At 46.1% G+C, this 14,827-nt stretch overlaps 7 protein-coding genes across 7 annotated transcripts; 4 read left to right on the forward strand and 3 right to left on the reverse strand.

Annotated features, from left to right (window-relative positions):
- Positions 1-494: 494 nt before the first annotated feature.
- TERG_08497 (mRNA turnover protein MRT4) lies at positions 495-1,310 on the reverse strand (the record flags this gene model as incomplete). Its single annotated transcript, XM_003230973.1, has 2 exons — positions 495-1,035; positions 1,117-1,310. 2 exons carry the CDS (start codon positions 1,308-1,310, stop codon positions 495-497), a joined length of 735 nt encoding a protein of 244 aa, XP_003231021.1.
- Positions 1,311-2,908: 1,598 nt separating this feature from the next.
- TERG_08498 (triosephosphate isomerase) lies at positions 2,909-4,196 on the forward strand (the record flags this gene model as incomplete). Its single annotated transcript, XM_003230974.2, has 6 exons — positions 2,909-3,165; positions 3,239-3,518; positions 3,585-3,659; positions 3,729-3,841; positions 3,902-4,116; positions 4,168-4,196. 6 exons carry the CDS (start codon positions 2,909-2,911, stop codon positions 4,194-4,196), a joined length of 969 nt encoding a protein of 322 aa, XP_003231022.2.
- Positions 4,197-4,429: 233 nt separating this feature from the next.
- Positions 4,430-5,942, reverse strand: TERG_08499 (mitochondrial distribution and morphology protein 10; the record flags this gene model as incomplete). The annotated part of the gene is made up of 2 exons (XM_003230975.1): positions 4,430-5,763; positions 5,846-5,942. The coding sequence occupies 2 exons, from the start codon at positions 5,940-5,942 to the stop codon at positions 4,430-4,432; spliced, it is 1,431 nt and encodes a 476-aa protein (XP_003231023.1).
- Positions 5,943-6,015: 73 nt separating this feature from the next.
- On the forward strand, positions 6,016-6,411 carry TERG_12691 (uncharacterized protein; the record flags this gene model as incomplete). Its single annotated transcript, XM_047751615.1, has 1 exon — positions 6,016-6,411. One exon carries the CDS (start codon positions 6,016-6,018, stop codon positions 6,409-6,411), a length of 396 nt encoding a protein of 131 aa, XP_047607560.1.
- A 715-nt stretch (positions 6,412-7,126) lies between these two features.
- On the forward strand, positions 7,127-9,323 carry TERG_08500 (YjeF family domain-containing protein; the record flags this gene model as incomplete). The annotated part of the gene is made up of 2 exons (XM_003230976.2): positions 7,127-9,008; positions 9,076-9,323. 2 exons carry the CDS (start codon positions 7,127-7,129, stop codon positions 9,321-9,323), a joined length of 2,130 nt encoding a protein of 709 aa, XP_003231024.2.
- Positions 9,324-9,977: 654 nt separating this feature from the next.
- Positions 9,978-11,650, forward strand: TERG_08501 (serine/threonine protein kinase; the record flags this gene model as incomplete). The annotated part of the gene is made up of 3 exons (XM_003230977.1): positions 9,978-10,353; positions 10,411-11,036; positions 11,102-11,650. 3 exons carry the CDS (start codon positions 9,978-9,980, stop codon positions 11,648-11,650), a joined length of 1,551 nt encoding a protein of 516 aa, XP_003231025.1.
- A 204-nt stretch (positions 11,651-11,854) lies between these two features.
- TERG_08502 (peptidyl-prolyl cis-trans isomerase-like 2) lies at positions 11,855-14,017 on the reverse strand (the record flags this gene model as incomplete). The annotated part of the gene is made up of 4 exons (XM_047748963.1): positions 13,769-14,017; positions 13,689-13,705; positions 12,437-13,620; positions 11,855-12,368 (listed from the first exon to the last, which is right to left on the reverse strand). The coding sequence occupies exons 1-4, from the start codon at positions 13,776-13,778 to the stop codon at positions 11,855-11,857; spliced, it is 1,725 nt and encodes a 574-aa protein (XP_047604956.1). The 5' UTR covers positions 13,779-14,017.
- Between the last annotated feature and the right edge of the window lie 810 nt (positions 14,018-14,827).

Consider the following 14,827-nt stretch of genomic DNA (forward strand, 5'->3'; position numbering starts at 1 on the left):
TCTTGCGCCTCCTGCCTTTTCTTTTATCTTTTCCCTTTGGAACTGTTTTACTGGGTGGTAAGTATGTACTTTATGGAACCCTGTGGTGAAGGTGAAATTGTACGTTTATAATCTGTTGTAGGTAAGATCGGGTAAGGCTGTTTAGCATCCTCTAAACTTTCTGGCATTGATCATTGCAAATACAGGTAGTGGTCCCTAGTTAAATTTCTCCTTCATTAGTCATGTATTGTCTAGCTCTTAAATTTAACAATGCAGACCCAGATGGTATAGAAACAGATAACTTTTTCCATTTCAGCATGGTGGAAGATGAAAGCCAAGGATGATAAATATCCCAAGAAGAAAACCGTCATCAAATATTGACGCCAATCGCCGAACTCCAATAAAGAATATGCTCACTGGTTTCAAACAGTCATCACCTCATCGAACGATAGGAACGCTTGAGAGTGAAGATAAAAGAAATTAGGGGGAAATCCATACCGGCTCCTACATGCTCCTCATGCATCGACCTCCATTATTTCCTGTTTCTCCAACACCACAACCTCTCCGCTCTTCTTCTCCCAGCGAGCCTTCATCTCAACTTTAAATTCAGCAACAGCGACGCCAAACATCTTCAGGAGCGTTGACTGCCTGGAATCAAGCTCTTCGCCTGCCTTGCAGACCTGATATCCGTCACCCTCCATTTCTAGCATAACTTTCCCCTTCACCAGCCTCGTAGGGACGTTCAGTTTCCGTAGAGTTGGCTCAATTGTATGGCTGATCGGCTCGTCATCTTCGGCCGGTATTTCACCAGCTCGTGAATATACGACCCCGCTGGGTATTGTGAAAGACCGAGGTGTTATATTCCCCGCGCGAGCGAAGTCAATGGGGTGGAATGATTCGAAGAAGTCGAGAACAGATTGAGGGTCGCGGGATGTAAATAGTAATCCAACTGCGCCAGTGAGATACGGTGAGAGAAGGTTGAGATTTGGTGCATATGCGGTTTCCGGCGTTGTTCCTAGAGCAATTGCCATGACCTTGGTTTTGCCAAAGAAGAGTCTGAACATACCATTAGCACACGGAATTGCATAGACAGTTTCTTACAATAGAAGCATGAGTAGAATGGAAGATAAAACTCACCGACTGTCCGAAAACTCGGTCCGTACATCCTTCAGATAAGTGTTTCTCATATTATCAACAGCGAATACAAAGAGATGGTCATATTCCTCAACGGCAGCTTGGACATTTGCATATAGTCGACGAGTCTGCTCTTTGTGCGATTTTTTTTGAGTCCTGGACTCGTGGATTACCTTCGCTCTTTTTGAGATGGGCATGATTGATGGATTGGATGGAAGGAACTGGGTGCGAGATCAGGATAAATCTTTTCTCTTTGCCGCCTTCAGGATGGGCTGGAAGAAATCTTCGAAGGGTATCTATAAACTCGAAGGCTTCTCTATCACGGATTCTTGCTTCCTATCATCGATTCGATTTTTTTTTTTTTTTTTTTTTTTTTTTTTTTTTGAGGGCCTGCCGGAGACGGAGAAATGTTGATAAGACGGTCCTTGGCACTCCTATCAGTGAAGCTTAGTCATGAGTCACGTGAAAATCCATCAATTCTCCTCGTTCCCTTGCACCTCTGCTATGTTCTTTCTACCAAATCCAGCGAAAGATATCTATGCTCTTTCCAGATATCCTAAATTAAACCCTATATTCCTTATCCGTCGTCTCTGTTAGCCGTCCAACATAATCCTAGTTTCCAACAGTCAAGTTGTGCCAAGCCATTGCTTTAGTCATCAAACTCTATTTGAAGTTAAAATGTCACGTGCCTCACCTTATTCTTACCTCATCCCTGGTTGAGTTTAAGCCTCAAACCGTTTCTTATCCTCTTGATGGCTTTGTCCAATATCTAGGAACATCACTATCCATTCAATGCTTTATCTATTCAGTTTGTTTTCTATTCCAATGTGCTCAACAGTTTTTACCCTCCAACCTTCACTGAATAAAAGGTGCTAGCGACATATTAAAAAGACACAAATTTAGCCTTTGAATCGCTCTGCGCTTGAGATTCAGAGTGCATGGCTAGTTAATTTACATAACTATTCTAAAACATTGCTGCTCTCAGTAAAATAGATCTTTGAATCACTTGAGTGTATCAATCTAAATGTGTAACCGCTTTATATATCTTCAACACCTGTTTGGACAGAACCGCCACATTTAATAACCAGAGTCCTCTCAAATATTTACATACGGAAGTCAACGCTTTCTCTGTTATCTTAAAACCCAAGTCGGGAGACCAAATGTAATGCATCTCAGCCCTCCTTTAATACCAGGTGGGCGCGGGGCAAAATTTAATGTCCCAGAATTCTATACTTTCAACTTCATGTGCGCTTTTAATAATTTATATAAACACAAAACATTATCAGAGCCATCGAGTACCAAAGAACGCCCTAGTGGAAAGTTCTTTTAGTATTTCAGGCTTGCTAATAGTCGACCAGCTAAGTAGATTATTCAATTTCTGTGCCAAACGACAACTAATCAGCATATACATACTTAAAAATGAGAGCATATCCCTTTCTTTATTGTAAGGCTTAGACCGAGGTTCGGGCCGCATTCCCGATACTCCTAATAATATTGTACTTGCGAATCATGGTGAGTACTTAAACGTAAGCTCTGGAATCCTGTTCCAGGTATTGTCAGCAGGGTGAGTCTGTCTTATCCCTGACATTTGATCTGGGACGACTGCCAGATCTACCCGGGGTAACGTAATAGTGGGCCAGCTTTCCATGCCTTTACAGCGCCCAGTGCGGATTCTAGCCGAGATAAGTATCGCGATCTGAAGATCTATGTCGAGCAGACGCCTAAGCTTCTTTGTATAGACTTCAAGAGGAGAATTTACAGCTAGGTATGCCTTGTTGTTGAAGTTTTCGTAGCTATGTGGGAGATGTTTATATTGAGGAGACGGACCACAATATGGATGGCAGCAAGATCCGGTTTCTGCCGTGCCCCGCGGCCCCCGCCAAAATATTTAAACGCTCAACCTCTGATTTCTACCAACATCTACAATTACTCGACGTCGCCTCTGCCTCAGATTCCTAGCTACCGACATAATTCTCCTTGTTTAATCTACGGGAACGCACAATCAACATTCACCATGGCTCGCAAATTTTTCGTTGGGGGAAACTTCAAGATGTGAGCCACAACCCCACCACAATTATTACCACGAGACATAGACATGAAGTAATAGCTAATTGGGGCATAACAGGAATGGAACATCTCAATCAATTTCCGACATCATTACCAACCTCAACAATGCTAAGCTCGACGCCAACACCGAAGTGGTTATCTCTCCTCCGGCCATCTACCTTCTCCTCGCCCGCAGCCAAGCAGACTCCAAAATCGGAGTTGCTGCACAGAACGTTTTTGATAAGCCAAACGGTGCTTTCACTGGAGAGCTTAGCGTCGATCAGTTGAAGGATTCCAAGATCACCTGGACTTTGACCGGACACAGTGAGAGAAGGGTTATTCTCAAGGAGGATGATGACGTAGGGTTATTCACGCCTGCTATCAAGTATACTGCGGAGCTAACCAATTGCTACTTATGGCTATAGTTTGTTGCACGCAAGACAAAGGCCGCCGTGGAAGGTGGATTGAACGTCATTGTCTGCATCGGAGAGTCCCTCGAGGTATGGACTACCATATAAATTGGAAATTCCAGACAGATGCAGTAAATTGATATAATACCCTTTCAACAGGAACGAGAGGCCAACAAGACCGTTGACGTTGTTACCCGACAACTGCAAGCTATTGCCGACAAAGTCACTGAACAGCAATGGTCCAACATTGTCATTGCTTATGAACCCATTTGGTATGTTCATTAAACAAATTTGGTGGTGACGATTCAAAGTTGATCTAATGCATTATCTAGGGCTATCGGAACCGGAAAGGTCGCTACTACTGAGCAAGCTCAAGAAGTCCACGCTTCTATCCGTGAATGGCTTTGCAAGACCGTTTCTCCCGCTGTCTCTGAGGCTACCCGTGTTATCTATGGAGGAAGTGTCAACGAGAAGAACTGCGCTGAATTGGCTAAGCAGAAGGACGTTGACGGGTTCTTGGTTGGAGGCGCCAGCTTGAAGCCTGCCTGTAAGTCACCACATACTATACCTCCAGATATGCAGCTAACAACAGTAATAGTTGTCGATATTATCAACTCCCGCTTGTAAACATATTATACAAGAAATGATGGCGTCTGTGAAAGACTAACAGTGTGGTATTCACCAGGGCGTCCCTAATGTTAAATAGAGACCATTAAATATAGTTAACGTGTCAATAGTCTATCATTACCCAAAGACTAGTAATTGATCTAGCATTATATCAGTAAATTGCCGAGGGGATTGGGCTTGCCCTTATAAAATCGAGGGTATATAAGAGGGAATCAAACTGAATCGTAGTTAAATCATGATGAGTATAACACGGACACGCCCATACCGGTCCATCCATAGCCTTTAGACGAAGATCCACCCGAGCATGATATCGATGGGGAATGTGGAGTGGTTGGCCCAAGTGCAACTCCGGCACTGACCAGCAGGTCCTTTATACGGCCTTCCCAAAGTAGCCGTACTTTTAAAGACTGATCAACGCGGAGTTTTATGACCGATTCTGAAGACAGAGAGGAGACTGAAGGCGATGATGATGACGACTGATCTGTGGGTTCTAATGGTGGCAGGAGACCCAACTTTCGCTTCGCCCAAGCCAGATCATCAATGCTTCCGTCGGGGTTGTAGTGATGCAAATTTATCTTCTTCTTATTGCGCCATAATTCACATCCAGCAACCATTTCACTTTCCCAGCTATATACGTTGAATCCAAAACGAGAACTCAAGGCCAGATTTGGGGAAGCGAGAAGCGAGTAAGTCGTTGACAAAGAACCCGTTAGAGGAGTCAACGTTAGAGTTAACGTATAGGGAAATGTTGAGATTGGAGAGGGGATTTGGCTGCCACTAGTACCGCCTACAGCAGGTAAGGAACCCGGTCCTGACCGAAGGTCATAAGCACCAGGCAATGTAGTAAAGCGCACACCGGTCGAGAGGCCGATGACACTAGAAGTTGGCGAATAATAAGCCTCTCCGCCTGCAGAGAGGAGTGCCACGGATTGCAAACAAGACGGCTTTTTCTGCTGGTCATTGTTTTTTGTATCGCTATGATCACTCGGCTGCTCTCTTGGATCAGGACCAAAGTTCCATAATCCTCGGAATCCGAATAAGGCGTTGTCTGTACTGAATAAGAATTCAGTGCTGTATTTTCCGGTGTCGTGGAACAATTGAGTTAGTAAGGATGCCTGTGGAGGTGCAGATTTCGATGTATTGGTAGCCTGAGTAGAATACAGTGCGACTGATAGCTTGGTTGTTGGTGAAGGACGATGTAGGAAAAGAGCCGTTAATGTTGTTGGAGGAGGTAAATGTAGCGTTGCATGAAGGAGGGTGGCTTTTCTCTTCCTTTCTGATTCCCCTGCGTCTCCAATATTGTTGCTATCCCTAAAGGTCCATTCCAAGCCAGGGTCCAGCGGGACAGCAGGGGGATATATCTGTCTGTAGCCTGGTACAAGGCTGCGCAGGGGTATCAAGGCACTTCTACTGGTTGTCTTGTCGAGGGGTATGGTGCTGACTAGGTATGAAACTGAGCCATCTATGAGGCCAACCGTTCCGAGCGTGTAGGCAGTCGCAAACTGGGGAGTGGACAGAGACGAGAGGTGAACGCGGAGTCGCTCGGGGGTTGAAAAGTCAAGAAGAGCTATACTCATATGTTAGTCTATGCTAGTAATTCATTTTGTTTGCAAGATGGATGGCTAATATCTGATAGCAATCTCTAGTACCTTTCGCTGTGTCTGTAAGGGTAGAGTATGAGTTATCGCGGTTCCATCCCGAGGCGTCCGAGAAGGCGAGCTGGATGTAGTCCATAAAATCAAGCATTTTATCGAGGCCACCAGACGACTGAAAAAGGCGAACAAGGACCAATTGGCCTTATCGTGGTCTTGCAGTCCTTATGCAGCTATTCCTGTCGCTATCCAATGGTCCTGTCGTTCTCGCAGCGGGCGATTGTAGAGACACGCTGGAGGATGTTTGTCATGTTTGCACCGAGGACAGTCTCGACCTTTTCCCTGATGACGAGACATCCCGACAGTTGATACCAGAGAGAAGGCTGCTACACTGCCAGGTTTATACGGTTATGCTCCCCGGAATACTCTGCCTTATAACTACCGGATATTTTTCTCAATCTGATGCCTGGATGCTCTTAACTCTCTTAATTCCTTGTCTGCTCAAAGCAAGCAAGCCCGTGTCTTCGCGCGGTGGTCCGATTCCTCCCTCTCCAGGTTTAACCAACTTTCCCACTGCTATCTCTTCCCTTCGTCCGTCTCGGGTCCCCGGATACCACAGCTAATATCACAGCCTGCTATAGACCATTTCTCACTACCGGCTTACTCGGATTGCCACGGCCAGTCCTCGCCGAACGGAACTGCCGCTATGAAACACAGCAAAGTCATTCTCCCACAAACAAAGGGAATTGCAAATAAAGATGGGATGTCACAGGGTACCAGATGACCCTGGCCTGCATCAAACGATATCAGCGACGCCAGCTCTCCCTAAATCGTCCTCGCCAGCGCCAGACAAACGCCTGGCCAGCGTCTACTACTTACTGCAAAGTCGCTCTCTCTCTCCCTTGCTTGCTTTGTTTGTTTTTGCTTTTTGTTTGCTGCTTATCGATAAACCGCCCACGTGACTGGCTCAGCCTCCATCTCAGCTTCCTCACAAGAAAAGAAGAGCAACTTTTGCGCAGGAGACGAGAAGAAGAAGAAGAAGAAGAAGAAGAAGAAGAAGCCAGAAACACTTTCAGCCGGAGGGAGAGCCAGGCTTCATAGGCAACCTTTGCTGTGCGGCGGCATGGGAGATACCTGACGACTACGCCCCCCACTCTACTGCACATCGTTCGCATATACACAGCCATGGCTTCGGAGTTTATCGGTTGCACCGTGCTTGTGACCCTCAAGAGCCCTCCCAATTGCCGGATCAAAGGTGAAGTCGTTGATGTCGTAGGGACCAGGTTGAGTCTACAGAATGGTGAGTGTTTTCTCCACCTCGTCACTTTCTGACTGGCCATGCTGATTATTCGTCCAGCCATACTCTTATGGAATGGCCAGCATTTCCCCTTGTATCATATCGACGGTTCAAAAATCGCAGATCTAGAGATATCCAGCGAACCAGCTCCTCAAACACCAGTGCACCATAGAAATGGACACTTCGACAATAGTGGATATCATTCTTCCTCTCAGCATGGCCAACTACCACGTCCTACAGCTTCAACCCAATCTGAGTCCGTGTCCCACGGCGCAGGCGCTCCATCTTTCGTGGATCCGGCGATCTTGAGTTTTAAACGCCCATCTACACAGGATGGACGCCAGAATGCAAACAACGAGGTAGAGCCAGTGACCATTCCGTCGCATACAATTTCCACTTCACCTGTTATGCTGGGGGGCTCGGAGGTGCCGACATCAGCGCATGCGAGCCATCTTGGACACCACGCACGACTTCCGGCCACACTGAACGCACCCTTTAGTGACTTAGAGCTTAGCAAGCCAGACCAGTCTTCTTCCCTTAGAGAAGATATTGTTGAACAACAGGAGCTAGAGCATAACTCCGTACCTCATGACCGAGCTCGCGGAGTTAATAGCTCAGCCGCCCCTCAACTTAAGCCCGTGGGGAAGCGGGGCAAGCGAGGTAATAGAGGGAAAGTAGACAAGGAGGGTGGAGAAACAACTGATATCACTGCGACTGAAATGCATGTCTCTGCAACCAGCCATGGTAGAAAGGGCGTCCTGGGCAAGGGATGGAGGCAGACTGCCTTCATCGAACCAATTGATACTTCTCCAACCGCCAACAAGTCAAAGCTAAAGGCTAAAAAGACTCGAGCCCAGAAAGAGAATTTGAATGGATGGGCAACTGAAGAGGCCACTGATATCCAGGAGCTTGGTGACTTTGACTTCCAAAGTAATCTATCCAAGTTTGACAAACGAAGAGTGTTTGATGAAATAAGAAATGATGATATGACCCCTCTGGAAGATCGCTTAGCAAGTTTCAATAGGCGGCCTAAACCTGGGACAAATGGAGGAAAGAACCTTCACTATACAGAAAATGTATTGGACTCTACAACTCAGCAGCATACTTCCCAATGGAATAGCGAAGCTGGAGAAACGGACGATGAGTGCACAGGCAATGGCCGGACATCAAGTCGCAACCGTTCTATGCCATCGCGGAAGGGTAGTGGTGTGATAGCGTCTACTCCGTCTTCCGCTCAATTCACCATCCTGGGTCGCCCGCATCTCACGTCTGCCCGTACTGTCAGCCCGCAGCCAATCAAAGTCATGAAACATTCCGCATCCTCCATGACAGGGTCGTCAAGTCCATCAGGCGGCGCGCTCCACATGATAACTACCGGAAGAAAATGCCCAAGCATCAGCCCTCTTCAAATGGTGGAGATTGAGCAAATAGCCGTCTCAGAGCTCGGTCTTACTGAAGACATCGTCACGGAGAATGCTGGTAGAGGCATTGCTGAAGGAGCGATCTCCCTCGCAACAGGGCTGCGTGTGCCATCAATAATCGTAGTGTTTGTGGGAAACCATCGCACTGGTGCACGCACCGTTGCTTCTGCTCGCCACCTACGCAATCGTGGTTATCGTGTTTCCCTATGTGTTCTAGGCAATGGTCGTGATGGTGAATTTACCGACGGGTTCCAGAAGCAAATTGATATATTCCAAAAAGCAGGAGGCAATGTCATGCGATGGGAAGATCTTTCCGCTCGGCTCTCGATGGGTGATTTTAAACCCAAACTTATCATCGATGCGCTTTTTGGTATGCATGTTGCATTCGAAGATTTGCGTACCGATGACCAAGCAACTGCCTTTGAAATTATATCCTGGGTCAATCGAAGCAAGATTGATATTCTATCCGTTGATGTTCCTTCTGGCCTATCTGCAACTACGGGTAAGTTGAATATACGCCTATCTCATATATTCTTTCTTATATCGATTCCATAACTAATACCACATAGGAGAAGCAACTGTCTCTCAAGGATCCCAACTCGCAGTATCTTCCCAATTTGTCATCTGTCTTGGTGCACCTAAGACAGGTTTAGTGACTGCTTTGTCTTCACGAGGGGGAGAGTCCTGGCAAATTGCGGTTGCGGATGTGGGAATCAGTCCTGTTGCATGGAGAAAATACGGAACCCGTCGTCGTCACGGAGTTGAGTTTGGCAGCGCCTGGGTAGTACCTCTGAGATTCCAGCTTTCTACTCCTTGACTCACAGGGTGTTATTTTTCCTTTTACCTGTGTCTATTTTTTCTCCTCCCTTTTTCTTATTTTTCCTAGGCATTGTGGGTGGAACGGCTATGGCTTGGTGCTTAAAGGTTTTTATTGTGGTCGGTTACCGGGAATATGGCGTCTTCCTTTTCTTCACAATGCAATTATGGGCCAGAAAAAGCACGTTTACTTGCCACTGTTTTTCAGTATAACTTAGGAAATTATCCTTTATTACGTTACCCCTTTCCCGTGACGCCTTTAGCCCATGGCCTTTATCTCATGAGGCTCTTTATTTGGTGTGTTATATTGTATTAGCACCCCTTTTATCCTCGCTGCCTCGAGAATCGGAGAAATTCTGAATGTTCAGTATACACAGGTTCTTTCATTTTGGGAGAACCTCGTCTGTTACCAAAGGCTTTGTTGTCTATCGGAACAAGGCCTATTGAGATTATGGTTACTGATTCCAGACAAACTCCACAGTATATAAACATGGCCAGCGGCATATCAAATGGAGTTATTGTTGCTCTCTCCTTAATATTCTCATCCAGCCCATCCCACCAAAGGGGTAAACAGTTGTTGGATTCCAAACTAGCGGGAAATCTATACCACATCCTGAGCCTCGAGTGCATATTCAAACATCTACATACGGGAACCATGGCGTACAACCAGCCTGAACTCGACTTGGACAACTACTATGGCGCTGGAAGGCCCGTAGACGACGCTGGACGATCTATCAATGTCATGATCAAGGGTCACGTTGGTGAGGAGCTACAGATGATCGTTCTGAGACGGCGCCTTGCCGGTCCGCTTATACTCTCTCAATGCAACGACCTTGAGCGTATCGGTTCCCCCACCTCCATACGTCCTGTGCAGGAAGGGAGGGCAGATACCTTCAGATACCATCTGCTACGGTCACATATAGAGAACTTTCCAAGTGACAACCACTACAACCTCGAGCGAGATTATTTCAACAATATGTGTCCAGATATAGCAAAGCGGTTTACGATCTATGGAAAGATCGGAAGAGGTAGTAAGTGCAGGGTAGCCCAAGCTCGCTTTTCCATTCATTTAGCTAAGTATTTTCTAGCCTTCGGTCGAGTATATGCCGCTAGGGAGATGAGTCGACCAGCAGCGGCCACGGGATTTAGATTTTCCACGGGTTGTGACTGGGATTATGGGTACCGAAGGGCCAGCATGGCTGCGTTGATTGAGCCTAGTGATCCGAGGGCAAGGGCCTACGCACCTAAACCGCCACGTCAATTCGCTATCAAAATGGAACTGCAATGCCCATTATCGATACACGGGTTCGCTAGGGCTCAAACGTGTGAATATCGAGAAGTTTATACTGGAGAGCAACGTTTCCTGCCAGTAGAAGCAGTTGTTCTTGAGCTCCTCACGGAATGCGAAAGATTCCCAAAGATCGATTCGGTATATATCCATAAGGAGTTTGCGTCAATAGTCATGTCCGCTAGCAGCCTGGATGATGATCCTTTAAGAGAAACGCTGTTACTTGAGCCGGGGACCATTCCGACCCAACATTTCCCTGGGTATAATGGAGAACAGTTGACACATTTGAAACAGACGAGAGTCACCGAGATCCAAGCTTGTAAGATTGCCTCTAATATCCTCGAGGCACTTGTTTACCTTATGGATATGAAAATGTTGCATGGAGACTTAAGCCATCGGAATTACTTGGTGGATAAGAATCTTAACGTATGTTTGATATTACTAACTTATCCCCCATTGCCATTGAATGCTAAGCTAACTCCCTAGTATAGACCCAGCTTATTGACTTCGGGGCGGTGTACGTGTCTGAAAATAATGGATGGGAAGCGGAACGGTATGGCTATATCGAGGCATTCGAATACTTTGTTAACCCAGAAATAGCCTTGCAGCTTGCGACGGATGATCTCCAGAATCCGATACACACCATTGCAGAACGACATATACCCTTAAGCCACGACCGGCGGGTACAATATCTCTGGAAATTTGGAGTTCTGGTTTATGATCTGCTTCATGGGTATTGTCCGTGGGAAACACCGGAACCTCAAGCAAACAAAGGGGACATCAAGACGCTGTATGCGTGGGATGACTATGACGAGGAGAAGTTCCTTTATCTCTACGACAGAAGGTTGCGAATAATGAACGAGGAGTTGCCAATAGACGAACGGCTATCGCAAGATTGCGTGGACGCACTAAGGCATTTGCTAGCAAGGGATGTGTCTGACCGTATGGATATGGCTGAGTTGCAGAGACTACCTTGGTTCCAGGGGCATTGGGTCGACCGTGCTTCAGAAATGCAGAGACCACAAAGAAAAGAGGCATGAGAGCAGATTGAGTGGAATATGCACCGTTAATTACTACGATGCGCAACCATCAAGGAAAAACGGGGTGGTGCTTGTGATCTGGGAAATTATATCGCCAAAATCCAATGTTGAAACCATCCGTGGAATTGTATATCCAAGTGGGATATCCGAGGTCGCCGTTCCGAAAGTTTGTTCTGGCCTTGTGTAGATTCCTATAACAGTTGATCACCAAGAATCGAAATTTCCGAAGCCTCCGCGTCCTGCGTTCTTGATCTTCTTACGTGCATGTTCTGACTCGGGTTCATCTTCATCAACAAACCCGACGATCTCATCCTCATTTCCCCTGGAGGCAGCAGCTGAGGCCTTCAAATATTTACCAACTCCAGATACATTGCCCGAAGCGCTGCCGCTCTCATTTGAGCCATATCCACGTAATCTCTTGCCGGTCCATGTAACTTGGTCATCATCCCCCTTATCCTTGGTGTCACCGCTTGCCCCGGATACTGATTGCTGAGCAATTTCCTCTTCTCGTTTCTTATTGAGAAATTCTTCAAATGGATCAACAAATACCATTACATCAAGCATGGTAATGGCAGGAGTAGGCCTGTTTGTGCTGGAGTCCACGGGTGCTACTTCCATTGCATCTAGTGTTGGCGAGGATGGAGAAGGGTCATCAATTAGGTGGCCGAAGATAGTGTGCTTCCCATTCAGATGAGGGACGGCACGATAAGCGAAGAAACTGATGAATGTTAGTAATTGGAGACACACCTGGGCAGGCTTTATCCTAGGTAGGTAGGATTCACTTACAATTGACTGCTGTTGGTATCCTTTCCTTTATTCGCCATACTAAGCGTTCCTCTAGAATCATGCTTAAAAGGCCCAATAACCTCATCTGCGAAACTTTTGCCCCAAATACTCTCCCCACCTTTGCCAGTTCCAGTTGGATCACCACCTTGAATCATGAAGCCTTTAATGTTCCGGTGAAAGGTAACACCCTTATAGTAGCCCTTCTTAGCTAACTGAATGAAATTCCACACGGCTTTCGGTGCATGTTCTGTATGCAGTTCAATGTTAAGATCACCCAAATTGGTAACTATCCGAGCGTAGCCCTTGATCTTCACTCGGCCACGTTTCAACATGTATTCTTCATCTGTCATTATTGACAAATCTGCAGCGGTATGTGGTGTTAGGCCCGTGCTGGTGAAAGAGGCAGCAGCTAAACCAGTAGTGTGTCTTGCTGCATTAAATGGTACAGCTTTTCCACTTTGGCTGGTAGTCGAACTCTTCTTGACCAACAAATTATCTTTTTGTCTCTGGCTCAGCGCATCCGCTGATGCTGCCTTTTGCTCTCTTTCGGCCCTCGCCTTAGCCACGGCCTCCTTCGCTCGTAGGATCTTTGCTGAACTGCCCATGGCGTTAAGGTTGATGCCCTGGTCATCCTTTCCACTTGTAGTATTATTTTCTCCGTGTTTCAGGTATTTAAAGGTGCTGAGATCTCGGGCGTTCACATTATGTGGATCCTGCAATGTGATTATATCTTTCCTGCCGAATTCTTCGTCATTCACTAGATCTCGCCACATTTTAGGTTTGATGTTGAGCTTTTGCACGGTATCCCAGGCAAATACATTCCCCGTATTTCCCAGCGCGATTATATGTGTGTTGTCCGTAAATACTTTATATGTGACAGGATCAACATATTCGCCCGATTCGTTCTTTGCGAAGTGTAGCTTGATGAGATCCGAGTTCTTCATCGGAGCACCGTTCACCGGGTTGGTGCCGTTCTTCTTGATCCATGGTAGGATGTGTGTCAGATCGAATATAATGCCATCGGATGTGCATACGGGGTGGGAAAATGGCTGAAGTGATAGAGAGCAAAAGTTGAAGGGTAGGCGTTTAAAAGGTGCATGAGATCCACCAGTCTTCTGTCGCGCAGCGCCAGCACCGACACTGGCAGAGAATGCATCCTCTGAAGCCCATTCTGAGTGAGTGATCTGTGAGATATTCGCGTCAGTTTCGATTCGGCGCAGGTATGAGTTGAGCTGATATCCAAGTCACGTACATAGAGCTTATCAGTACCTAGAAGTTGAAGTTAGTGGTTGTCGTCGATCATAACTATTGAAACATCACGGTTGGACATACCTTTCCCCATGTTAGCTTCTGTTCTGACTGTTGCCAGCTAAGTGTTCGAACTCGGGTTGAGATGAGCTTGAAGAGCTTCAGAATCAATTTGGAGCTCGAACGAACTTTCGAGGCAGATGATTCGCGGATTTAAGTAAACTATGGTTAGTTGGCTTAGCTGCCAAGTGATGTGAATTTTCAACCAATAATATTTTATTCCCATTTATTAATTCTCTTAGTAGCTAAATTACAAAATTTATTTTTATTTTTATTTTTTATTTTTTTTTTTTATTTTTAAACCCTCTGAGAAACCACCACCAAAAGAAGTCCTGCGATCTTTTTCTCGCAATGTCTGATGGCCGGATTGTGGTCGTTAAATCAAGCGGACCCTCTCTGTCTAGAGAAAAGGGGAGCAGGTGAGCAGCGTCAGTTAATCAGTCCGTGTAAGTTCACTTTCTGGATCGTTGGGCAGGACTCTGTGTTGGCTGTGATACAATGGCGGTTCGATAACCCCATATGGCCTACACCCTTCGGAAAGACGTTCAGCCTTCAATGAAACCCCAAAGGTAACGGATATAACTATGAGGTGGAAGGTTTATTGTGGATAAAGGGATTGGCCTTATCTCATTACAACCGCTCCATACATATAGCTCATGTTTGCGTGCAGAGATAAGAATAGACTTAGTCCAAGTCACAGTACCTTTCGTCAGCAAAAAGAAGAAGAGAAGGGGAGGAAAAATAAATCAAACGACTTAATTCACCAATCAGGGCTTCGGGATTCCAGTTTATGGTTGTGGCCCCAGTAGTTAATTTGAATTATGTAATACGCCAAGTTGAATATTTTAATGCGGCTGAAAAAGACCACCTTCCAAGTATCAACGGACTTCTTCGGATGCTCTACAGTATTTACATGCTGCTCCTCTATTCTAAACCAATACCATCATCATCCAAAGAAGCCCGTGTATTTTCATCCCTTTAGCCACTTTTAAAAAACATGCAGCCAAGGAGAGTGCGCCTTTGCGACCACAAATACGCCCGTCTCGAGGCTGACCCATACTCGTACTTCCTGAGCAAGGTTAA

The sequence above is a fragment of the Trichophyton rubrum genome (assembly GCF_000151425.1).
Source record: "Trichophyton rubrum CBS 118892 genomic scaffold supercont2.15, whole genome shotgun sequence".
Lineage (NCBI taxonomy): Eukaryota > Fungi > Ascomycota > Eurotiomycetes > Onygenales > Arthrodermataceae > Trichophyton > Trichophyton rubrum.